Genomic DNA, 26,510 nt, shown 5'->3' with positions numbered 1-26,510 from the left:
TCTAGTATCCGTGTTATCCATGTCATGTTTCTCCAGTTATTACTAGTAACCTGTGTGTTCATACTGTGTCTTTTAAGTTGGTAATGTCAATTAAGAGGGCTGGACTGGTATTTCTAGTAAATTGTTACACTATATCATCAATTAAGAGGTCTGGACTGTTCTTTTTAGTGTTACACTGATATCCTACTCTGTTACATGGGTAGTGAAGCTGATGATTCGGTAGTAAGCTTTGGTTACCACCTATAATAGGTCTATACCTGGTTGTAATGGAAAACAAAAACAAGTGAACGCTTAAGAAATTTAATATATCTATTGTATCACAGAAATTGTCTTCAGGCAACAACAGACATTTGGATAATTACTAATCATCTCTTTAAACTATGTATAGTCAACGTTAGTAACACTCTATTGGTCGAGGCAAATAGTATTTAATACACTCAACTGATCAACGTTTAGAGAAGAATTGGCAAAATCCAAAACTTCAATGTTGTAATGTAACCCCTTATTACATAAAGTAGTCAGTTCTAAATCCACACCAATAAGATAAAGAGGAATGTCTCAAATTAATGTAGGCTGTTAATTCATAATCATAATATGAGATTTAAGATTTCATCTCAAAAATAAAACGGTGCCAAAATGTCTGCCTGAAGATGATGCTTTGTCTCATTACATTACATACATGATATAAAATGCAGAAAGCATCTTTAACAGAAAAGTAAAGAGTTGAGCAATGATACACCATTAAGTAATTTTAAAGAACTTTTTCCTTTTTCAATTTCCTTTTCAACTAAATTGAATTTAAAGCCCACTAGAAGTGACCACGCCTCCAATCCCTTCCTTCTTAAATCCAAAATAATTCTCATCACATGAAACACATATGATTAATATAAGATACAGTGATGAATCTGATTCTATTTTCCTTTCATATTGAAGTGAAAAATCATGAAACATAAATAACTGTACATAGTGCATTCTCAGTGTCCAATGTTTTAAACAATATCATTCATGCAATATACAAAGTATACAAGTACTGAATATCTACAATATTTTAAGTACATCACATGATTTAAGTTGTAATCTTTTGGACCCACAGAAAAGTAGTTAGATATCTAGAGTTGTGTCCCTTGCTGTTAGCTACTGTATTATTCATTAGCAGCACCTGTTAAATTTTCATTTTCATTTTGTATGCTATGAGCTTCAATATACACCTTTCCAATGCAGGATGATATGCATTCATATTCAAATATGCACAAATATGGGAATGTAATAAGAAAAATGGTCAATTAAAAAATCAGTTTAATTAAGTTACATGTCATAGTTAGAGAATAATTTCATAACCCCACACAGGATTAATACTAAAAAAGACAGAAAGGGTAATTACTCTAAAAATGTGTGAAATGAAAATGCCATTCAGGAAAGCACAGCTTCGCATGATTATAAAGCCTACCACCAAATTTCAAAGAGATCAGTCTGAAGCTGAGAAATGTCAATGGACAAAATTGAAATACTGAAAAAATAAAGGGCAATAACTCTTTAAAATAGTGACTCAAAATAACTTTAAGGAAAATTCAACTTCATACAAAGATTAAAAGATCAGTGTCACTGAGATCTTTGGAAAAGATTAAAATACTTGAAAACAAATGGAAATAACTTTCAATTTAGAAAAAAAAAATTTCTATGAAAATGGCACTTGGGAAAACATCTATATACCCCAAGTATTTGCTCTATATCCTCCATATGATACACCTACATAATGCACTGTATGTTGTGAGAATCTAACATCATTTGATTATGTAACCACAATTAATACTGTAGACTTTTCTGTTGCAATTAGAACTTCAAAATATTATTTAGTTACTGAAAGGGGTTGGAAACTGAGTGAAGAGATCATCTCTGAAAATCTGTATAAAGTTGATCAGAATATTGACAAAAATTAAAAAAAAAAAAAATGATTTCATTTATTTAATGAATAAAGGTTAATTTCAACTTCAAATATTCAAGATCACGACTTAATATCAACTAATCCATGAAACAATAAACTGCTTATATGAAACATTGACAGATGTTGCACTTTTTTTTTATTACACAACCATATAAGGTTTACTTCACTAGAATTAAAGATATGTACAATTAAAAATATCATTAATTGGTAAATCAAACATTTCTCCACACAAATAAAATTTCATTTTCATTAAACACTATCTGTTATATATCCCTTTTAGCCATGAAATTGTTCTTCTAAAGATTGTTGAATGTTTGATTCTGTGTTTTGACCCCAAAGTATTAATTTTCACCCCTTTGTCAGACACATAAAATCTAATACATATTTACATTATATACAATCAATAGTCCCAAGTCGCTGAAATCTAGTGTCGTTGTCTTATTATTATCGCTATATCTTGTTATTTGAATGATCTGTAACATTTAACAAGTAACACATTCAACTGACAATTAATTCTGAAAGAAGATGGTGTTTGAATTTCACCTTCCCTAACAAAATTATCTTGAGTTGGTCATACACTAGACTCTTGTAATGTGATGTCCTTGGTGACAGAGTTGATGCTTTCTGTTCTGGGCTTTGCGTTGGCACTGTCTATCCAATCTTTCAGTGAAACAGGTGTGAGACTTTTCTCGCGATGTATCTCTACAGAACAGGTTATCTGGTTCTGTAAAGGAATACCGTTCATCTGGACTTCAGGGCCTTTAGATTGATCATGATAACCAGGTGACCTATGACCTTGATCATCCACAAGCTTGTGATGGTCGATATCCGAATTCAAGGAGTTCAAGAATACTTCATTGTTTTGATCATAATCCCCTGAAATACGGGTGATAGATGCAGACGATGGATGCTTACTTCTCAGACTTCCATCCGTAGCAGGATTTTTGTCCATACCAATTTGTCCAACTTCCCTCTGATAGGCATCCTTACCCAGGCTATTGGGATTACCCATATCACTAGCAACCTTGCCTGCATCATTGTCAATGGCATCGCTTCCCTTGTCATTGTTACTTGTTACTTTAACCTTGTCATTGTTACTTGTTACTTTAACCTTGTCATTGTTACTTGTTACTTTAACCTTGTCATTGTTACTTGTTAGTTTGCCAGCACCGTTGTTACTCACTGCCTTGCTACCAGTTCCAATATTATCAGCAACCTTGCCTGCACCATTATTACTTGCAGTTTTACCTGCACTGTTGTTGCTGCCAGCTTTGCCTGCACCGCTGTTGCTGGCAGACTCACCTACACTGTTATTGCTGTCGGCTTTGCCAGTGCTATTGTTAGTGGCAGTCTTGCCTGCACCAATGTCTTTGACAGCATTGTCTGCACCGTCGTTGCTGAGAGCCTTGCCTGCACCGTCGTTGCCGAGAGCCTTGCCTGTGTCACTGTTGATAGCAGTCTTACTTGGATCATCCTCATCCTTTTTGACAGGCACACTATTAGAGTTATCAGACTTGTTTTCATTTGTGGATGATTCTACAATCATCTCCGGAGTTTTCATTTTATCATCAACTTGCTTTTCTGTGGGATCATTATTTTTCACGTGATCTCCACTCTCATTTTGAATAGTTTGTGTATTTTGTCCATCCTCATCAACTCCACACTTTTCAACAACTTGTTGAAATTCAGACTTTTGACCTGTCGCTGGTTCAACTTTAAGAACATTTTCTAATGGATAATCATCCTCAAAAAATGAGGACATAAGCTCCACTTCATCATTCCTATTAACGCCCACAACATGGTTTTGTTTTGTCAGTACCTCAACAATTTTTTTTACTTGAGCTTCATCTTCCACACGACTATAGCGCCTGGTTTTTCCAACCTCGGGGGTAGAGAGAGCCTGTTTGATGACCCAGTTACAAGTTTCCTCATAGTTACCAGAGAGTTCAGAGCCAACAAACGGTTCTTTACTGTTTTTGTTACATGTGGTTTTGGAGACACTTTCTGGCCGACTACTCACTTTCGGCATCTGTACTCCTGTCAATGACAAAAATATACAAAATCAAGGATTGATTATTATAAACAAGAGAGTGAAGGATCAACCGCCTCGATGGTACTTGACACCAAATTAATTAGCCTCGATAGTACTTGACACTAAATTAATTAGTTTCGATAGTACTTGACACCAAATACATTAGTCTGACATACACAAATAATGTAAATATTGGAGGATGAAGATAACATATATTTTTGCATGTGGTATTTTAATTACTCCTTGATAATATTCATCCTTCCCACTACTGCAATCTTATAAGTCCTGCAGCACTAAAGAACTTGCACAACTATAACCCCTCAATCGCTTATTTAAAGGTCAAATGATGTGAAATTTATATCAAATTAAAAAGTTTGAAGTTTTCACAGCCTGAGAAATTATGTTTTTAAGAAGGACAAAGACAGCAACATTTAGACCATCAGCACAGTATTTAGGTTTTGCAGTAAAAGCAGAGATATATGTTGCTTATGGCATATAAGAGCATACGGTTACCCTAAAGACAGTTGCCGTGATATTTACAGTGGACAGTGAATCCCCACCTGTGAAAATCCTGCCTTTTTACACCTGTAATCAAATGTCATTCTTTTTTTCAGTAGGAGAGTTTATTTTTTGTTTTTCAAATCCTAAGACATCACTCTGTTCTCATGTATAGGACGGATCTTTTTCATATGTAAAGTACTCAAGAAAATACCTACAAACCTCAGAAACACATTTTCTTAAATGATTTGGTTTAATACATTTGACCCCTTGAATGCAAGTCAAGGTCTTTTATTTCAACAAACTTGGTAGCTCTTCATCCAAGCATGCTACAGACCCAATATCAACTCACAGAAGCTCTTGGTTATTGAGAAGAAGTTGTTTAGAGATTTTATCCTATTTGACCCCTGTGATCTTGAATATAGGTCAAGGTAATTCATTTGAACAAATATGATAACCCTTCAAAGAAAAAGTTGTAGTCAGCCGGATGCACAGTCGTCGATCACCACATCATAGCATAAGTTCATTGCCCTTTGGGCATCAAGAGCTAATGAACAGAAAAGAAGAAGCGCAACTCATGAAACCTGATTCCTATTCAGTATATTCCACTTTCACATTTACCACTGTTGGCAGACATCCTTCATCTGTCATCAGAGCCTAGCTTACATGATGTTAAAATTGAGTGACTACGAAGGTCATACCACCAGCACTAAATAGAAAGAAGACTTTACTGATGGGGAACCTGGTTTTCTGATTCGGGAATCTTGTTTGTTGAATTACCAGAGTCTGTGCTCTCTACACTACAGTCTGTGTTCAGCGTGTCATGATGTTGGAGCTGTTTTCTTTCTGCTTCATTGATCACAGCCTCATATGTCTCTTGATCCATTAGATCAGATTCAAGCATTTTGCTGTAGAAATCCTCTGCCTCCTCTGCATCTGGCAAAGGCTTGTCTGCTATCTGGTGCTAAACAGGAAAAAAATATTTCTAGAAATATCAAAATGGTTAGAAAATCAGTTCTACTTAATTTTTAACCATCACTTTGATTTTTGACCCTAGATTTAGACATAAATTATCAGGAAGCCTTTTGTCTTTCTTATCATTTTGAAAATCAAATTTCTCCAGAAGAAAGATTTGCATCAAATATAGGGTATCGATTATCGTATCTAAAAGAGGTCTATAAATATACTTTGATAGGCTGGAAAATTTAAACATGCACAATCTCCTCCAGAAAAATTTCAAAGAGTTGTTGGGAAGCACTGGATACAATTTCTTGTTTTTGTTTGTTCATGTATTAAATTCCCACAAGGAATTCGCATTAATGAAAATTTCAATACATTGGCAGGCTTTCTGTGATATTTGTAACTTTCTCTACCTTGCGAAGCAGTTTTCTTAAATACTCTGGCACATGGGTATATAATATAATTATAAACAATGTAAATTATTACTTCATAGTCATCATACAATTTTTTTTTTTTCAAAATTGGGCCAAATATATATATGGCATCTTAGTGCAGTCAGTGGAAAGTGTGACAAAAGATTGACACTGAAAGTATATATCTGATTCCCAAACAAAGTTCCAACACCATGTTATGTATATGTAAGTCTATACCTTGTTTAACATAGTAGTGTCAGTAATGTTTTCCACGGTCAGGCTGTCCTTGTGTTCTGACGTATGAGAGACCGACCCCAGACGTTTGGCGATGGACGATTCTGGATCCATCATCTGTGATGACAGAAGCAAGTCGTTATGATTTAGGGTGAAATAAAGGGCTCATCATTTTGAATAAAGGAGTGTGCAGATTTAATAACAGGGAACACATCCTCCATTTTAACAATGGGGATGTCAAGTCTTTATTTTCCCTTCCCGTCATGCTAAATTGATATTCGTTCCTGACTCAAAACATAGGAAAAATACACTGTTACTATAAAGATTGTCAAACCAAAATATTGCTTTCCTCAGACAAGGTTAAAAAGCTGAAAGAAACAAAGGACTGTAACTGTTTGAAAAGTATAATTGGATCAAAATGTTGCTTAAGATAGCATACACAGGTTATGAAATCAGGATTTTAAAGAGACCTTTTATACCCTGAAATACAACATTGTAAGGATATCAACCTGTACACGTCAAACCTTTTAGATCCTTACCTTTGTTGGGTGGCATATTAAGGTAGCAAGATATTTACATGTAAAGGCCACTTTTTTATTAACTGAAGGATTTTTAATTTTTTTTTAACCATGTGTGCAACCTCAGATTTCTTATCGAGTAGAATACTTAGAGCAATCAAATGACCTTGATGATAAAATTGGTGGTGGTACATCATGTATCCATGGAGCTCCTGTAACCTTGACCTTGGATTATAGACTTGTACGTAACACCATCTCAAAATCAAGTACATTTGATGTATACAAAGGTTCAGCACAAAATGTTCAACTAAATATACAAAGTTTCAGCACAAATTTGTTTAACTATTTATAAGACAGTCTAGATAAGTGTTGCAGTTATTTGACAGTTATGCAGACTCCACTTGCTTCAACCTTGACCTAGCAGTAACAGAAAGCAATATGGTACATAACAGTCATGTTATAGTATACATATCTCTTCTGGTTTTTAAAAAAATATTTAATAATTTTGAGATTTGACCTTCAACTTCTTGCTCTGACCTTGATAACGTAGACCTATATGTGGTATGTGACACACTATCTTGTCTAATCAACACATATTATCAATCTTCCTTAAACATGCTTAACTTATGATTTAGAAACAAAGACAATGTTTAACCTTGTGCTGAGGTAATGACCTTGAGATTGCAGACCTGTATGAGGTATGATACACAATATTTTTCTATTCAGTTTCTTCAAAAAACAAATATTTCTATGAAATGAAGTAATGGTTTCTTGACCTTGAACTTGATTGTCAGTTTTCAGCATGACTAACAATAAACATGTTTGCCAGTTAGCATTATTTCTCAGGTTAGTTAGGAATTTAGCATGACTGCTAATTTCCTGCAAAGCCAATAAATATATAAAGATTTGTGAATTTTCAGTATTGTGGTGAATATTCTACAGTGAAATTTAAGTAGTATAATGAGAGCCATTGTGATTATAATGATTACTGTTTAACAAAATAACTATAGGGTACAAGTCTGAACTGATAAAAAGCTGTGATTATAACGTAACAAGTAAAACAAGCAGAGCTTACTTATATATATACATATATATATACACTGTACATAAGGTAAATCATTAGTAGTATAGATACTAAGTGCTAATAAATATATTATACAACATTAGCATTAGTTGGGGGGGGGGGGGGGGGGGGCTTATTTGTGAAAACCATTTTTAGAGAGAATGGGGCTTATTTGTGAGGAGCTTATTTGCAGATTATTACGATGAATTCACTTTTAAGTGTGAGCTTTGCTAATTCCCTCTGTGCATCCACAAACATTTTTAGAAAGTGCAGCGAAAAAAAAGTCAATGTTCGTTGCATTCATGTCAAAAGTGCTGATCCTATCCCCAAGCAAATGAGTAAATGAATGACCTGATCAAAAGTTCGGAGGGTGAAAAGAACAAGAGGGCAATGGGCCTTAATGGTCACCCGAGTTCTGACTCCTGTGACCTTGAATGTAGGTCAAAGTCATTCATATGAACAAACATTTAATCTGTTATCCAAGTAGTCCACTGTCCCAATATCATGACCCTGGGCCTCTTGGTGATTGAGATGAAGATGTTTAAAGATTTCAACACATTTGACCATTGTGACCTGAAAAGTAGGTCAAGGTCATTCATTTTACATAAGATACATTGAATATGTAGTACAAGAGATAATCTCTGGAAAATGCTTCAGAATATCAAGGTCAAAAGGTAAAATATTTGTCAATGATCTTACTTCTGCTAGACACTGTCATCCCAAGATTTTTACCAATACTTAAAGTCTGCTTATCCTACATTAAACTAAATTGAATAAGCCATCAATATAAATATACATAATTAATTTAATTAGTATGACTATTTTTTTTATATATGGTATCCATTGAAGTTTGTACTAAAGGAACATTCTAAATAGCTCAAAACTACAAAACGAGGTTGTATGAATATACTAAAGAATTGAGTACTGAAATTAGTGAAAGAGAGAACCCTGGCCTTTCTGTCCAATCTTGAACCAAGCTTTCAGGCATTACAAACGTGATATATATCTTGCTGTTAAAAAGAAATGTGCCCACTAGTGCATTTTATTGAATTTTTTCTTTTTGTAAATTCATAACCAAGTCAACCTAAGGAGGAACGTGTGATATACTTTCCCTCACACTTACAATCAAAGACTTTGAACATAAAGAAATTAATAAATTTTTGAAATCTTTTCTCTGAATAAGTTCAAGATGAAGGGGCAAACATATGGATATGTGTAACACTGAATGCCCTCATTTTTCATAGCAAATAATTTGAGAGATAACACAAATAACTAAATTTTAAGCATTACATTGTGTTAATATTAGATATTATAAATCAAGTTCAATTAAATTCCTCTAAATTTTGACTTGGCATCAAATAGTGCAATGCAAACAGCCAGTTCTAACATGCTCAAAGTCTATACCTCATGTGTCTGTCCCCATTTCTAAACAAAAAGCATCATCTTTTTGTTATTTTTTTGAAACAGAACTGATAGTTTACTTTTCAAACACTTTAAATTTATAAATAGGGAATTTAAACAATTTTTTTAGTTGAAATTTTTTTTCACTGTGATTTTTTTTTCAATCTTTGAAAAATGTTCATTTCATATTTCAGATATTTTAACGGCATCCTAATTAATGTAAACCAATTCAGTTTTTAACAACATTGAAACTTGCATCATTTAATATAAATGTGATACTGAATGTCCCCACCGTACCTGTAGGACAGTTTTGAAGAGTTTAGGTGTTTCCGTGTCTCTGCCCGGTGTTCGTATGATCGGCTCTACCTCAACTTTGGAGCTTCCAGTAGATCCATGACTTTTGGTTGATAGCTTTGCATTTTGTCTCAATAACTTTCTGTTAAATAGTAAATAAAATGGTAATCTGTATGTATAATGATACTGACCATGAATATCACACTCTGTACTCAGGATATGGTTTGTGATTTCGTGGATAAAGCTGAGTTTTGTAGGTGCTATTAGCCATTTCATACCGAGGAAGGGAGGAGACATTAAAAATTAATCTTAGGTACAGAGATCCTTTCTGTCAAACTAGTTCGGGAGAGGGATTTTCAATTTGTTTTGGATAGCAGCTGCTCTATATAGTGTTGTTTTCCTGAAATACTTTTTTGTGATTTTACCTTGATTTTTACCGACCCATTTGAAATGAATAGTAGTGATATATCTGCCTAAGCAAGCTGAAAACTGATACTCTCAAGCAATACATGACCATTTAAACAATATGCATCCATGTTTTTTTTTGTTTTTGTGTTTGGGTGCCAGTGATAAATTGTATTTTAAATTTAACTGAATTATTATGGATACTTACCTGGCTCGCTTTTTGAGAAGTTTGTGTGCTTCAGGGTACTCTGCCATGGCGTCCTCAAACTCTGTCTGGCTGAGGATAAAGAGGTTTGTGAACCCCTTACACCTTACATCAGCAGTCCGACGATTGCCATCTGCCGCAATGGCCAACAAACTGTAAAACAGGAATGAGTGTTCTCATTAAATGTATTCATCCGTACCTTTGTAGGAAGACACCATGCAACCCTTTTGAACAATGTTCAAGGTAAGTTAGAAAACATATCACTACTGTCTTTGAATATTAATAGCATATGTAATAGAAGAGGAAACAAGCACAGCTAGACCGGGGTTCGAACTGGGGACCTCCCAACACCAGCCAGATGCTCTACCAATTGAGCTGCCTGGTCGCAAAAGATCGACCCAGTCCAGTTCTGCTACATTCCTCCCTCCTTCAACAAAGTTGAACCCGACCCCGAAGACACACACGAGACCCTACACCACCTCCGTGGGTATCTAAGTTGGGCGCCATATGTAATACTGTCATTAGTCTAGGTATATAGAAAAACAAATTCTAACAGAAAATTTTCTACCAACCTGATCTCACCAAACACACTTCCCTCCTTGAGTGTGGCGAGGACTGTAGTACCATCTGGTCCCCCAACGACCTCAACCTGACCTTGACTGACAATATACATCTCCTTCCCCACCTCTCCCTGGAGGAAGCAAGAAAACATAGTAATAAAACTGTTTAAAGATCGACATACAAGAGACAAAAGGCAATCACGCCATTATAATTATGTTACTTGAGACTTTGTTTTCAGGAGAACTAAATATGTAAAACATTGAAAGAATTAAGGTCAAGGTCATTCATTTGAATAAACTTAGTAAGTCTTCAGCTAAGCAAGCTTATTTATTGGCCTTAAATATAACCACAGGGGCTCTTGGCTATTGAGAAGTTGTTTAAACATTTTTAACACATTTGACCTCTGTGACTTTGAAAGTAAGCCAAGATTATTCATTTGAAAACTGGTAGCCCTTCATCCCAGCATGCTACTTGCAAAATATCATGACCATTTTCCTCTTTTTATATTTTGAAGAAGTTGAAAATAAAAATATTTCATGGACGGACAACAAACGACAGCCAAAAGCAATTTCAATAGGTCACTTGAGACTTGTTCTCAGTTGACATAAAGACAAAATTGTGTTCTAATTGTTGAAGAACTGGATACCTACCTTTTTGCAGACATATTCCCCTGGTAAAAAGAGGATTGGTTTAAGCTTGAGGACAAGGTCAAACAGAAGGGTTTTATCACAGTCCTGGAACAAGGTCACTTTAGACAAGGTGTTGAAGTGGACGTGGATAGCCAGGTCAGTGCGGAGGTTCTTAGGTAGCCAGTCCATCAACTTCTTCTCATCTATATACAGTGGAAAAGATTCAGTGGATCAACAGTCCATTAAAACAGTTATAAAACAGTACGGTTAAAATCATACATGCATGTTGGTTGCAATCTAAACGAATCCCCATAATTACCAGCTTGTTATAATTATTATCAGGAGAAAACTGGTATTCAAAGCTAGACAATTATCAAGAGCTACACATATACTTAACAAAATATTGCTTATGTGCATCCAATTTGCATAGAATGTATATTTCAAGAGATTTTCTGTTTTTTTCAATGGGAAGTGAACCAGGAACTGGCAATGATGACCAAACTAATTGTGGTAGGTGGCATCAAATATATTGATGACAGGAGGCAAGCAGCATTGCCTTGGTTTGGATGGTGAAAACAGGTCCACTATAACTACTTATTTACTACCCTATAATTACTGTACCATGTCACCTGTTATGTACCTGAGATATTTCCTACTACCACCATCACCTTATGTACCATGTCACCTGTTACTGTACCTGATATATTTCCTACTACCACCATCACCTTATGTACCATGTCACCTGTTATGTACCTGAGATATTTCCTACTACCACCATCACCTTATGTACCATGTCACCTGTTATGTACCTGAGATATTTCCTACTGCCACCATCACCTTATGTACAATGTCACCAGTAACTTACCTGAGATATTTCCTACTACCACCATCACCTTATGTACCATGTCACCTGTTATGTACCTGAGATATTTCCTACTGTCACCATCACCTTATGTACCATGTCACCTGTTACATACCTGAGATATTTCCTGTAGCCCCCATCACCTTATGTACCATGTCACCTGTTATGTACCTGAGATATTTCCTACTGTCACCATCACCTTATGTACCATGTCACCTGTTATGTACCGGAGATATTTCCTACTGTCGCCATCACCTTATGTACCATGTCACCTGTTACATACCTGAGATATTTCCTACTGCCCCCATCACCTTATGTACCATGTCACCTGTTATGTACCTGAGATATTTCCTACTACCACCATCACCTTATGTACAATGTCACCTGTTATGTACCTGAGATATTTCCTACTGTCACCATCACCTTATGTACCATGTCACTTGTTATGTACCTGAGATATTTCCTACTGTCGCCATCACCTTATGTACCATATGTCACCTGTTATGTACCTGAGTTATTTCCTGTAGCCCCCATCACCTTATGTACCATGTCACCTGTTATGTACCTGAGATATTTCCTACTGTCACCATCACCTTATGTACCATGTCACCTGTTATGTACCTGAGATATTTCCTACTGCCACCATCACCTTATGTACCATGTCACCTGTTACATACCTGAGATATTTCCTGTAGCCACCATCACCTTATGTACCGTGTCATCTGTTATGTACCTAAGATATTTCCTACTGTTCCCATCACCTTATGTACCATATGTCACCTGTTATGTACCTGAGATATTTCCTACTACCACCATCACCTTATGTACCATGTCACCTGTTATGTACCAGAGATATTTCCTGTAGCCCCCATCACCTTATGTACCATGTCACCTGTTATGTACCTGAGTTATTTCCTACTACCACCATCACCTTATGTACCATGTCACCTGTTATGTACCTGAGATATTTCCTACTGTCACCATCACCTTATGTACCATGTCACCTGTTATGTACCTGAGATATTTCCTACTGTCGCCATCACCTTATGTACCATGTCACCTGTTACATACCTGAGATATTTCCTACTGCCCCCATCACCTTATGTACCATGTCACCTGTTATGTACCTGAGATATTTCCTACTACCACCATCACCTTATGTACAATGTCACCTGTTATGTACCTGAGATATTTCCTACTGTCACCATCACCTTATGTACCATGTCACTTGTTATGTACCTGAGATATTTCCTACTGTCGCCATCACCTTATGTACCATATGTCACCTGTTATGTACCTGAGTTATTTCCTGTAGCCCCCATCACCTTATGTACCATGTCACCTGTTATGTACCTGAGATATTTCCTACTGTCACCATCACCTTATGTACCATGTCACCTGTTATGTACCTGAGATATTTCCTACTGCCACCATCACCTTATGTACCATGTCACCTGTTACATACCTGAGATATTTCCTGTAGCCACCATCACCTTATGTACTTTCCTACTGCACCATCACCTTATGTACCATGTCACTGTTAACTACCTGAGATATTCCTGTAGCCACCATCACCTTATGTACCGTGTCATCTGTTATGTACCTAAGATATTCCTACTGTTCCCATCACCTCTATGTACCATATGTCACCTGTTATGTACCTGAGATATTTCCTACTACCACCATCAACCTTATGTACCATGTCACCTGTTATGTACAGAGATATTTCCTGTTAGCCCCCCATCACCTTATGTACCCATGTCACCTGTTATGTACCTGAGTTATTCCTACTACCACCATCCACCTTAGTACCATGTCACCTGTTATGTACCTGTAGATATTTCCTACTGTCACCATCACCTTATGTACCATGTCACCTGTTATGTACCTGAGATATTTTCCTACTACCACCATCACCTTATGTACCATGTCACCTGTTATGTACCTGAGATATTTCCTACTACCACCATCACCTTATGTACCATGTCACCTGTTATGTACCGGAGATATTTCCTACTGCCACCATCACCTTATGTACCATGTCACCTGTTATGTACCTAAGATATTTCCTACTGTTCCCATCACCTTATGTACCATATGTCACCTGTTATGTACCTGAGATATTTCCTGTAGCCACCATCACCTTATGTACCGTGTCACCTGTTATGTACCTAAGATATTTCCTACTGTTCCCATCACCTTATGTACCATATGTCACCTGTTATGTACCTGAGATATTTCCTACTACCACCATCACCTTATGTACCATGTCACCTGTTATGTACCAGAGATATTTCCTACTGTCACCATCACCTAATGTACCATGTCACCTGTTATGTACCTGAGATATTTCCTGTAGCCACCATCACCTTATGTACCGTGTCACCTATTATGTACCTGATATATTTCCTACTACCACCATCACCTTATGTACCATGTCACCTGTTATGTACCTGAGATATTTCCTGTAGCCACCATCACCTTATGTACCATGTCACCTGTTATGTACCTGAGATATTTCCTACTGTCACCATCACCTTATGTACCATGTCACCTGTTATGTACCTGAGATATTTCCTACTACCACCATCACCTTATGTACCATGTCACCTGTTATGTACCTGAGTTATTTCCTGTAGCCACCATCACCTTATGTACCATGTCACCTGTTATGTACCTGAGATATTTCCTACTACCACCATCACCTTATGTACCATGTCACCTGTAAATTACCTGAGATATTTCCTACTGCACCATCACCTTATGTACCATATCACCTGTTATGTACCCGAGATATTTCCTACTGTCACCATCACCTTATGTACCATGTCACCTGTAACTTACCTGAGATATTTCCTATTGTCAACATTTTCTGATGAACAAGGTCTCCTAGCTGTTACATACCTGAGATTTTCTGCTGCTCCCATTGGTAGAGGAACCACGTCCTGACCTTGTGTTGTGTATCGTTAGGACAGTTAAGGTTCTTGACATATCTAAGAGCATCATCCATCATCTTGTCATATTGGGCTTTTACACGGCCTGCTGCATCAACGATATCGCGTATCTGTAAGTAACACAAGATATCAACAGGTTTTCTATATTTTATAAAACCCAAACGCCTGGATGAATAAGGATCTGGTTGATCCCACACCAGGTCTTACCTTGTACTTCATGTATGACAAGGTCCATTTTAAAATCATGAATAGATCTAATACTATTTAAGAAAAGCAGAGAATACATGTAATCATTATAAATCTTGCGGACATGTTCACGCTAAATTATTTTTTCATTGAAAATCTACAGCTTGGTATGGACTGTTCAGTGAATATTCAACAAGGAGATATTCTTGAGAAAATTATGACTTTAATGGATCTAAAAAATCAGAAAAACCTGAAATATAACAAGTCTAAATCATTATATCTGACCAAAATAATAACAAAATAGTCATGTGACTTACCTGACCAATCAGAAGAGCAAAGACAAAAACTCCCGAAACCCAGTATATTGTCATGAAGATGTATTCCAGTGTATTGGTCGGGATGGGATTGTTGCCGATGGAGGTGGCAGTCTTTGTAGCCAGGTAAAAACAGCGGATGTACCTATCAGAGGTTATGAAATTTAGTGTCAAAGGCAACAAATGTTCCAATTCAATAAGCATAAGTCAATTCTAAGCTGAAAGTTTATAACATCCATAGTAATAGTCATATGAGCTACAGCACCAGTATATAGGGGATAATCTGTATTATTATTTTATTGAAATTGCAATGGTATATTGTTATGACACAGAATATAGTAGGAGTTTCCCATTTCATCATTCACATAAAGTTATCTTAACAGAATATGATAACTAGGAAATGTATTATTATACTTACGCGATGCCTTCCCCATTATAGACCCAGCGATTGGAGCCGATTCCCTCATACACTGACACTGCGTAGTAGCCACACGTCTCCAGGTGGATCAGGAACAGCATGTATGTCATTGTCTTTATGATTCTGTAGTAAACAGATAGCACTGGTCACAGTTTAATAGTACTTCATATATGGGTTAATGTTGCTCATTAATGTATTCATGTAAAATATGCAGTTTTGTACATTGTTGTACATTGTTGTACATTGTTGCATCTTGCACATTCCGATGATGTCACATTGTTTACAGATTCCGTGTTGTGTTTTGTGTTTTCGGTATTTTTATTAGTTTTCTTATTTCTGAATTGATGAGATATCATATACATGTAATAGTAAAACCATATCAAACAATACCAGGTATGAATGTGGTTTTAAACAGATAATATTGGTCACAGAATACCTGAGTAATAGTACTTATATTATCAAATATACACAAATGTCAGGAAGCAGATGACCAGGACTTTGCAGGTCACATTTTGTGTAGTTTGATGAAATTTACCCAAAATGATTATACATTACCTCAATACATGAGCTGATTTCACTGCCTGGTCACATCTCTGATAGAACTCCCAAAATGTCTGGATCTGAAAAAGGTATAAGATTTGAGGGGGGAAAAAAGAATTTCTAAGCATTGCGGTTGTAACATAGAACTATGATTTTTAAAACACTTTCAGTGGCTATGTAACATGATGAACCGAGTCTCTTGAGATTGTAGTTAATTGCAGCCCAATAGATTTGTGTTAAGACCAATTTGATCCATTCTTCACCCTATGAAAACAGCAAAAGCGAGATTCATGCAGTCTTTAAAAACATGGTAGCTCTGGCATCTGTTGTATCATATCATTTTATTATAGGATATAATATACAGTGATATTTTTGCCCTTGCTATTTTACAGCTTAGCTGAAAAGTATGCTGTTTTTTTTTCAAAATAAAGAGAAAATAAACCAATTACCTATTTTTCATGAATATCACACTTTTTCCTAAATGGAGAAGGCACAAAAAGTTGTGAAATTGTAAAAACACTGAATACAAGAATTCCTATGAATTTTCAATTGAAATGAGATGCCAGTTAAAGTTTTAAGTAGATAATATCAGCAAAGGAAATTGGAACCACACTAACGTATACAAATATGTTGAAAATCGGACAAACCTTGAAGAGGCGTGGCAGACGACACCATGGCACAACACCGAAAATCAGGTAGAACAAGTCGAGGGGTAGTAATGATAGAACATCATACTGTAACAGAATCATAGAGTTGTATCAGTAATCAGGATACATTTGTAGGGTATCTGGCCTGATGGAGTTTCACCAATATTCCACGAATGTCCATAGGAAAGCATTACTGGATAAAAGGTGAAAATCTAATCAAAGAACTTTCCTTAAAATCTTTAATGCTTTCATATGGAAAATTTTAACTAAACAAATATCCTTCAGTTATGGAATATCAATGAAACTAAAGCCTTGTGTGTTTACATTTTTATGCTGCCTTCTAACTCAGAGATATTTTTCGATTCAATAGCATTATATAAGCTTTCAATTTGTGAAAATATGGTGAGCTCACTCACAGCATTGTGTATATTACCTTGAACATTCTTTTCTGCATGTAATTCTTTCTCATTAACTTTGGATCAGTCTGAAAAAGTAAAAAGAATCATTAATGTTTATGACAATACATACAACAAAATAAAGCTTAAAGCAATTTAGCAAAACAGTTTAAACATGGTTGAAATACCACATATCAAAAAATCAAGGACAGGAAACATATCAAACAATTGAATATCATTTAAAAATTCAAACTAAGACTTTTTTTCCTCATGTATCATCTCATCTGTCATATTCACATCAACAACAATCATACTGGGTATTGATAAAACAATACATGCCCCTGCCGACCTTGCTGAAAATAGTAACAGTGACCTTGACCCCAAAACCCTTAAAACCAAGCTTGTCAAAGATATTATGGTCCTTTATCATTGTGTGAAGTTTGATCAAAATCACAAACTTTGACGTTACTTACATACGTACAAGACAGATGGAGAGAAACTTTAAGTCCCTTCTGTTTCACTGGTAGGGGACTTATATTGAACATATATAAACATTTGGAATAATATCATACTTGTATGTCAATAAAATGCAAAACTTCATGTCAAGGCCAAAGGTCAAAGTTCAAATAGAGGTGAGGGCTCCTAGAAGTGTGACATCTATGCACAAAACATTTGTTGAGACAATATACTCTGGTCCTTTTCCGGAATTCCAAAGCTTAAGGTCAAAGGTCAAGTAATGAGGTGACACGTACCCACAGTCAAACCTCGTTGATTCGAATTTCTCACTGTATCAAACTTTTTGCTTGGTCCCGAATTTCCTTACTATATAACGCTACTAACGAACCTATGCATGATTCAAATTTTTATAAATCAAAGTTTTCAATGTATCAAACTTTTTTCATGGCCCGTTAGCTATGATGTCATAGGTAATTGACATCTCATGATTCGAACAAAAGTTTACCTGTACTGACCACTGGACAGGTGTTGGTCGTGACCCCCGCGGCAAGATTTCACACTTCTCCCCTAGATGCCCTGACTGACAATAGGGATAACGATAGCGTGTGTTGTCACTCCCGATCATGGGGTTAATTAATAATCAGACCAAATTGATAGATAAAAGGTGTATTTAGAAGCCATGACATTTAATCACTGTGATAAAACATTTCGGTAGTCGTCTCTGATAATCTTCGCCGCCATTGAAATCAGCGGTCGGTGAGTAAATTTTACGGAACTATAAAACAAGCGGACCAATTTTAAACACAAACAATTAGCGATGTCTTCACTCATAAGTGTCACATTGCAAACTTATACATAAATATCCAAGTAAATCGATTATTTGTCATTCAATCATGTATTCTCCAACCGATCAGCATTCCGTATTTTATATGCACATAACGTAACCGCACGAGTCTTTAGCAGAAAAGCCTAACGACTTACGTAAGTGTGCATTGTACTTCTTTTGCTTTATCTGTTAAACGCGATATAAGTGTTTTGTAACCGATACATAGTTTGTTTAATTAATAAAATGCTTAGGTATAATTAATGAAAAGTATTTTTATTTTGTTGTGTTTGAGGTATAAATTAACTTTTGAGCCTGACAGGCGACGATCATCACGAAGACACCGAGGACATGTAACGTTAACATATATAGTCATTATCAAGAAAACATCGATCTATTGTCAACCATGAATAATTCGAAGTCCCGCTGTTTCGAAGTTTTTCTGTTAGTCCCTTGAACTTCGAAACATCGAAGTTTGACTGTATTTTAGTGTATAACCTACTGTAAACGTACATACTCTAGCGGTAATCTTATTTGAGCGCCTTTCGCGCTGGCAGCTTTCCTTTAAATTATGATTGTACTTATTGTAGTTTATCTACATTGGTTTCTATGACAATCATTGTTGGTGTGCTAATTCATCATTTTGCTTACGTATCTGTTTTAATTGGTTTTGCGCTAAATTGTGAGTGTTTCAAATTCAGTACATTTACAGTACTATATATGTGTACTTAATATTTAATATTTTGGCGGAGATTCGCCCCAGGAACTTTGATGGAGCGAAAGTGAAAGTTTTGTTTTAAGACAGAGTATAAAATTCATTATCATTTACAACAGAAATCCTTTTAATTTGATAACATTCAACTCTTAGACTACCATTACTTAATGTCTTCTCCAATGTATTCACTAAGCGTATCTCCGGCTTCAACTTATAGATCCCAAAGGGGTGTAAACAGAAATAATCCGACAAATATCAAACTTTCTGAAACTTGAACTGTTCTGATATTTACCTCCACTATACCACTGTTTAGGTAGGTGAGATGGGGCTTCACCAACATAATGTCCAGTATGTAGATGGCGTCGCAGGTGTAGTCACAGATGAGCCAGTAGATGAGGTTGGAGGGGTTTTGGTACGGGAAGACTCCACGAAGTGGAATGACCCAGGCGTTGTACATAAAACATAGTGCCACCAGGAAGAGCCATGTCATGTACAACTTACCTAAGGAAAGATAATATATATACTACTATGGGAAAATAACAACGCACAAAATAATATTACAGCTATCATGATATTTTAGTCCTTTCCCACAGGATTCAGGGTTATCTTATTTCTGTATGGTTTTTGTTTTTGTTTTGTTTTTGTTTTTTTGGTTTATTGACAAAAAAAGATGTCTCTCTTTTTATCCTTTTTTTTTTAATCAATTGGGGGACTCCTTCCCATAGCCAATAACCAGGTGTGTTTATATTTATCATGGTGTTACGTAAATGTTTTGGTTATCCAAATTGATGAAATAAATGAGATTTAGATTTTGTTTTTTGGTAAATTGACAAATATCTTACTCTGTGGTTCCAGCTTCCTTGGCATACTACAAGGATTTTTTAGCCAGGATGGCAGACGCATTCTACAGCATCCACAATCCAGGAAATACTCGTCCAATGTGCCTTCATCAGATTGGCCCAAGGGTCCTCGTTCACGAAGGTGCAAAGGGATGAAGGAGTCTAGCCGATGTTGTCTCTGCTCTGGCTCATCAGCAGCAGAGATCGCTGTAAGTGTAAAAATACAGCACTTTAATTGTAACAATATTCCATAAAACAGAGTTTTCTCAGTCTGAATTGAAATTTAAAATGTCCTTTCTTTCAGTTCAAGTTTTTCCCCCCATAAATTAGTCATACAATGATCAAAGTACAGTGCTATATTAAAAATAATATTTCAGAAAACAACTGTTTTTTCTTGTCATGAAATTCTGACATGACAACCATGCACAACCATGGAAACTTACTCTCAACACTACTAGGTGATAACAAAATGATGTTACCATCACCATTACTAAGTAATACTGACACCCTGTGGATATTTACTGGCCTCTAAATCACACTTCTTTCCAGCATTATTTTATACTGTGCTACTGTTATGCAATTTAAAATAAATTATCATGTGGATCTGCTTTACTGGCTCTGTGCTGTGTCAAGAGAATTGTAAGAAAATCCCGATATTTCATCACAATTAAACAATTACTCATTACCTTACACACAATTACAGTTATCCCCTAAACATCTAACATGACCCCTGTGAGATATTGTATTAAATAGGCTTTTTTTACATGATTTCAAAGTCAGGTAAGTTTTGAGTCTATAGTCAAAACAACTTAAGTATCTGCCTTTTATTGTGCACTCAAAGCAGACAGTAATTCTTCTTGAAAAATCCACAAATGAACTAGTACATAATTAATTATCATACATACAATGTAGCCATAGAAATATTGGTAGACTGCAGGTCTAGTCTACAAGGCTATAAAAACTGCTTACAGCATGGACATTCAACCCCTATCAATTCAGATAAACAATTCATGGATCATAGCAGGGACTATAGGACATGTGATCTAGCTCTAGCTTAACAGTTCTGATAGAGTGGCTTTCATAAAGGTTATATAAACCCCACACATTGTTGTAGATTTTTTTATAGATTTTTAGCCTGAAATTAAAACAACTGTAACAAGTTTCAGGACATCTTTTTTGTTTCAGGAAACAGTAGACTGAAAACTTCACTGAGAGACATATCAGATTACTACAGGATGCCCATGTAATGGTATTAGAGGGAGTTAGGGAGACAGAGATCAGAATAACACAAATTAATTGTGAGTGAGGGGTGGGAGATGGTTTGGGGAGGTGCGGGGTGGGAGGGTGTGTTACATTTTGCAAGATTGATCTATTCTTTTATATTTTCTCCCATAAAATTGTCTCTTTTCCTGATACCATCTTTATCTCTTAATATATATATATATGGTATAGATAAAAATGTGCTCATTAAGTTCTTCTATCTCAATATTGATCATAGTGACGTGACATATTAAGAAAAAAACAAATGCAACTAGAACTGTCGCCAGGATGGCTGAATAATACCCCCGCAATCTGCACGAGTTAATGGTGAATTGGAACTCTTAATTAGAGGCTAACTAAGATAACCCAGTAATATAGTGACCAGTTGCCATAGCAACCATAATTTTGAGAAAAAAAAGAAAGTGGCATGCATATCTACACATGGTCCTCTATATTTGTGTGAAGTTTCATTGAAATCGGCCCTTCGGTTTAGAAGGAGTTGTCCGGACAAACTTAAAGTTATGGTTCTTATCGGAAAACCTGTTTATAGTGACCAGTTGCCATAGCAACCATAATTTTGAGAAAAATATAGTAGCATGCACATCTACACATGGTCCTCTATATGTGTGTGAAGTTTCATTGGAATCGGCCCATCGGTTTAGGAGGAGTTGTCCGGACAAACTTAAAGTTATGGTTCTTATCGGAAAACCTGTTTATAGTGACCAGTTGCCATAGCAACCATAATTTTGAGAAAAATAAAGTAGCATGCACATTTACACATGGTCCTCTATATGTGTGTGAAGTTTCATTGGAATCGGCCCATCGGTTTAGGAGGAGTTGTCCGGAGCTAGGGGAGCCTTAATATGACATTCGAGAAAAAGCCATTAAGTACTTTTTGAGAAATAGTGGTAACAATCTTCAACCGGTGGCCCATCAGCCATTTTGCTTTCTGATTAGCCCAATACTTTAACAAGCACAAATAGAGACCAAGGAGAACCAAGACCAAGAAAGATCCATTTCTGTACTATCTGAGAACATTAAGAGGGCCATGACCCTTAATGTTCATCTGACAACTGAATCATTAGAGAGGATCTAACACAAATGTCCATGTGATATGACCCTGCCCTTCTGTCCCGAGGGATCACGTACACATCCTGCCTCATTTACATAAAGTATGACTGCCCTCTCCCCATGATGTTTCAGACCAAATTTGGTAGAAATCAACTCAAAGGTTTCAGAGGAGTAGGGTTTTAAAATTACAGACAGCCATTTTGTTTTTAGATCAGTGTCAAAATTGAACTTGCAAACTTGAGACAAAGGAGAACCTACATATCAAATGTGAGAAAGATCCACTCAACACTCCCAGAAAAACACAACTTACTCAACACTCCCTGAAAAACAACAATTACAAATTCCAACTGTCAGGATTCAAAACGGCCATTTTTCAGAATAATCATGAAGACACATTGAGCAGATCCTCTGAATTATTTAAACATGGATCAGGTCAATGACATCCAAATACTTTAAAGTTTTTTTTCTGGTTTTAAGCCAGAAACATCAACTCTCTGCATACTTAATTTGAGAAACATCCATTTGTTTAATGTTGATACCGAGAAGACAAATCAGCATTGATGAGGTTTTATCATGGAAGACATGATGGACCCGAGCAAGGCCACTCGGAGGAAACTGGAAGGAAGAAGAGGACACTTCCTGGGTAAAACAGCCATAGCCTACCTGTAATTATTTGATGGCATGCCTAATGTGTTTTAAGGTCATCAAAGACGATTACAGTTAACTCTGTTTCCTCTAATGGTTCCAATTTCCATGGCTTTACTAATTGTTTTAAAGGATATTTATTTCTTGGAGATTATTTATGACTTTTATTTTCTCTATTACCAATGTGAATTTCCAATTTACTTTTTATGATTTCATTCTGCCACTGAAGGATTGTACACAATACACACCAGTTAACTAGCATGAGAGATTATAGATACAGCAGTGCCAAAATAAACTAGAACTGTAAGCTGATGGCTAACTATAACACACCCACTACCCCTCATTTGCAACCATGGCAACCAAATAACATCTATTGTTTGGGAAAATAGCAGTGTTGCATTTTTGCTATCCTTCAAAACACTTAATACACCAATTTTCAACTCAATGAGAAAATACATCAATTCTGGCCAATCAGAAGTCTCTTAAGGCATTAATAAGTTACTAACTCGACAAAGTTTTAACAATTTTGAAGGATTGATGAGCTATTTGCCATCACACAAAACCTGTGTATAGTGTCCTTGTTACCATGGCAACCAACATTTCCAGGGAAAAAAAAACCCAAAAGAACCAAAAAAAACAACAGAACATTTACATTCTTGTGTAGGTTCATTGAAATTGGTTAAATATGTTTGGAGGAGTAATCCAGACAAAATATGTCTATCATAAGGATTTCTATGGTTACCATGGCAACCAAATGACATCTATCATTTTGGAAAATATTACCATTGTATTAGCCATCCCTCAAAACCATATGGCATCTAATATGTCTCTGAAAAAAACCTGCATGCACATCTTAACATATTCCCTAACATTCTTGTGTAGTTTATTAATTGGTTAACTGTGATTGGAGGAGTAGTCCAGGCAGGATATGTCTCACTAAGTGGCATCAAGGGCCATAACTCCGGTAAAAAAAACTAACCAAAAAAGGGGACACCAAAAAATTGAAACACATAAAAATTGGAACTTTAACAGTACTGTATCAGAGAAATGTTTATAGAATCTTTATCAAACCTAAACTGATAGTCTGTACCGGAGTAGAAACAAACCTGAATTGGCATCAGAGTATGCATCAAAATCCTGAGAGGAAGGAGTCGGAGGCTGGATAGTGGTCTCTTTGACTCGCTCTGTCCTGCTGGAGAATGCACGCACCAACTGGTGGAGATGTTCACTAAGGCTACTGCTGACAACGGACAGACTATTACTGTTGGTTCTGTGGAGAAAAACATTAAATATTGACTCTGAGCAAGAGCGAATTAATCTGTGGAGTAAAACATTAAAAATAATAGAGGCTCAACAAGAGTTAGATCAGAGGAGTAAAACATTATAGATTAATTATATCAAACCCAACAAGATTGAATCAAATTAAATGTTTACTCTGTGGAGTAAAATAGTAGATATTGACTCAACAAGAGTAAATTTCTTTCCTTTGTGGAGTAGAACAATATATCTGGATTTTCCATCAGTGAGGGTGATATTATATTCATGCATTAAATTCTTGGCTTTGTTGCAAACACTTGTTAACTCCAGATTCTTTTTTTAATATTCTCTGTTATTTTAGACATAAATTATCAAAACTTCATGGCAAGTTGTGGTTTATATAAGTAAATATTGACTCATTGCATAAGGTTACTGCTGACATTTGACACGCTGCTACTGCTGACTCAGTTCAATAAAATTAAGACTCAATGAAGATATTTGATTTGCCTCTGAAAATTAGAGCAGAAAATATTGAATCATGCCATGATAAGAAAAACAGTAAGAAATAAATGAATGATGTTGACAAAATATTGACTTGGTTCTGTGGAATAAATAGAGGTTATACAACAAGTGGCTGTTAGATATGGAATTTATTTCACTCAAGTAAGCTATTTTTTTAAAGTTACAAAAGACACGAGGTTTAGCTTTAAAAAAAATGACTTCCAAGTGTGAAATAAATTCCATATCCAATAATCACGAGTCGTGTGACCAGTTTCTACCACAATAATATTGGCTTGAATCAAAGGTAAAGGTCATGACCCGATGATGTGACATCATTCAATTATTGAAGATGTCAATAACAATTGCAGCTCGGGTCAAAGTTCGAATTCTTGACCAATCAAAAGACCAGAATGGCTTGAGAGTGCAATAAGACAGCGTATTGTGGTAGAAACTGTAAAAATTAACTCAATGACGGTGACAATTTATACTGACTGCTGGCTCTGTGGAGTTAAACATGACACATTGACTCAATGGGGATGACAAATTGAATGTTGACTCTGTGGAGTAAAATAAGACACATTGACTCAATGGAGATAACAATATGAATGTTGACTCTGTTGAGCAAAACATGAAATTTTGACTCAATGAGGGCTACATAAAATAGAGTGTTAGGTTTGTGGCATAAAACAATAAACAATTTGACTCAACGACATTGACTGTTAGCTCTGTAGAGTAAACAAGACACAATCATACCCAATGATGTTAACAACATATAGAGACTGTTTTCTCTGTGTCACAATGAGGAAGGCTGTTGGCTCTTGATGTGTTACAGGAAACATTAATTTTTCAGTGAGGTAGGCATTATACTGAATTTGGCTGTGTGGAGCAAAACATTAAATTTTGACTCAATTAGTTGGCATTAGATGTTTGCTCTGTGAATTAAAACATTAAATACTGACTCAATGAGGCCTACATAAAATGGAGTGTTGTCTGTAAAACAGGAAACATTGACTCAATGAGGATGAGATTGTATTTACATTTGGCACTGTGAAGTATCACATGTTGACTCTTGGCTCTTTGGAGAAAAACAGAACATTTAAAGTCTATGAGGAACAGTTTATATTGACTATTTGCTCTGTGAAGTATGACATATTGATTGTTGGCTCTTTGGAGTAAAATAAAAAAACTGACTCAAAGAGAATGACATTATATTTACTGTTGGCTGTGGAGTAAGAACAGGAAACATTAACACAATGGAAACAACATTGTAGTACTGACTGTTAGCTCTGGATTAAAACATTAAACATTGACTCAATGAGGATGACATACTGACTGTCAACTATTTAGTGTTAAACAGGACACATTGACTCAATGACGATTATATTGTATTTTGGCTCTGTGGAGTAAACTATTATATAGTTGGCTCTGTTGATTAAAGCTGTAAATGTTGACTTTGTGAACAAGAGTAAATT

The 26,510-nt window shown here is 35.8% G+C and overlaps 1 protein-coding gene across 7 annotated transcripts in view; it reads right to left on the bottom strand.

Moving 5' to 3' along the window:
• Positions 1-286: 286 nt before the first annotated feature.
• LOC117337215 overlaps positions 287-26,510 on the bottom strand; it is a 107,003-nt gene continuing 80,779 nt past the window's right edge. For 3 of the 7 annotated variants that reach the window (XM_033898073.1, XM_033898076.1, XM_033898081.1), the window contains 17 exons: positions 24,387-24,550; positions 20,308-20,511; positions 19,758-19,966; positions 17,510-17,560; positions 17,077-17,163; positions 16,445-16,509; positions 15,890-16,012; positions 15,475-15,616; positions 14,922-15,081; positions 11,177-11,358; positions 10,538-10,656; positions 9,969-10,118; positions 9,359-9,497; positions 9,065-9,085; positions 6,083-6,196; positions 5,253-5,436; positions 287-3,979 (listed from right to left, as the gene is read on the bottom strand). In XM_033898073.1, coding sequence (XP_033753964.1) covers positions 2,514-3,979; positions 5,253-5,436; positions 6,083-6,196; positions 9,065-9,085; positions 9,359-9,497; positions 9,969-10,118; positions 10,538-10,656; positions 11,177-11,358; positions 14,922-15,081; positions 15,475-15,616; positions 15,890-16,012; positions 16,445-16,509; positions 17,077-17,163; positions 17,510-17,560; positions 19,758-19,966; positions 20,308-20,511; positions 24,387-24,550 — 3,580 coding nt within the window. In that variant the 3' untranslated portion in view covers positions 287-2,513. The remainder of the gene's footprint in view (positions 3,980-5,252; positions 5,437-6,082; positions 6,197-9,064; positions 9,086-9,358; positions 9,498-9,968; positions 10,119-10,537; positions 10,657-11,176; positions 11,359-14,921; positions 15,082-15,474; positions 15,617-15,889; positions 16,013-16,444; positions 16,510-17,076; positions 17,164-17,509; positions 17,561-19,757; positions 19,967-20,307; positions 20,512-24,386; positions 24,551-26,510) is intronic. The other 4 variants (XM_033898075.1, XM_033898078.1, XM_033898079.1 and 1 more) reach the window with 3 other exon arrangements.

This window comes from Pecten maximus, chromosome 11 (genome assembly GCF_902652985.1).
Source record: "Pecten maximus chromosome 11, xPecMax1.1, whole genome shotgun sequence".
In the NCBI taxonomy this organism is placed as follows: domain Eukaryota; kingdom Metazoa; phylum Mollusca; class Bivalvia; order Pectinida; family Pectinidae; genus Pecten; species Pecten maximus.
The sequence above is the reverse complement of the archived record's forward strand: the minus strand, read 5'-3'. Positions and strand labels throughout refer to the sequence as shown.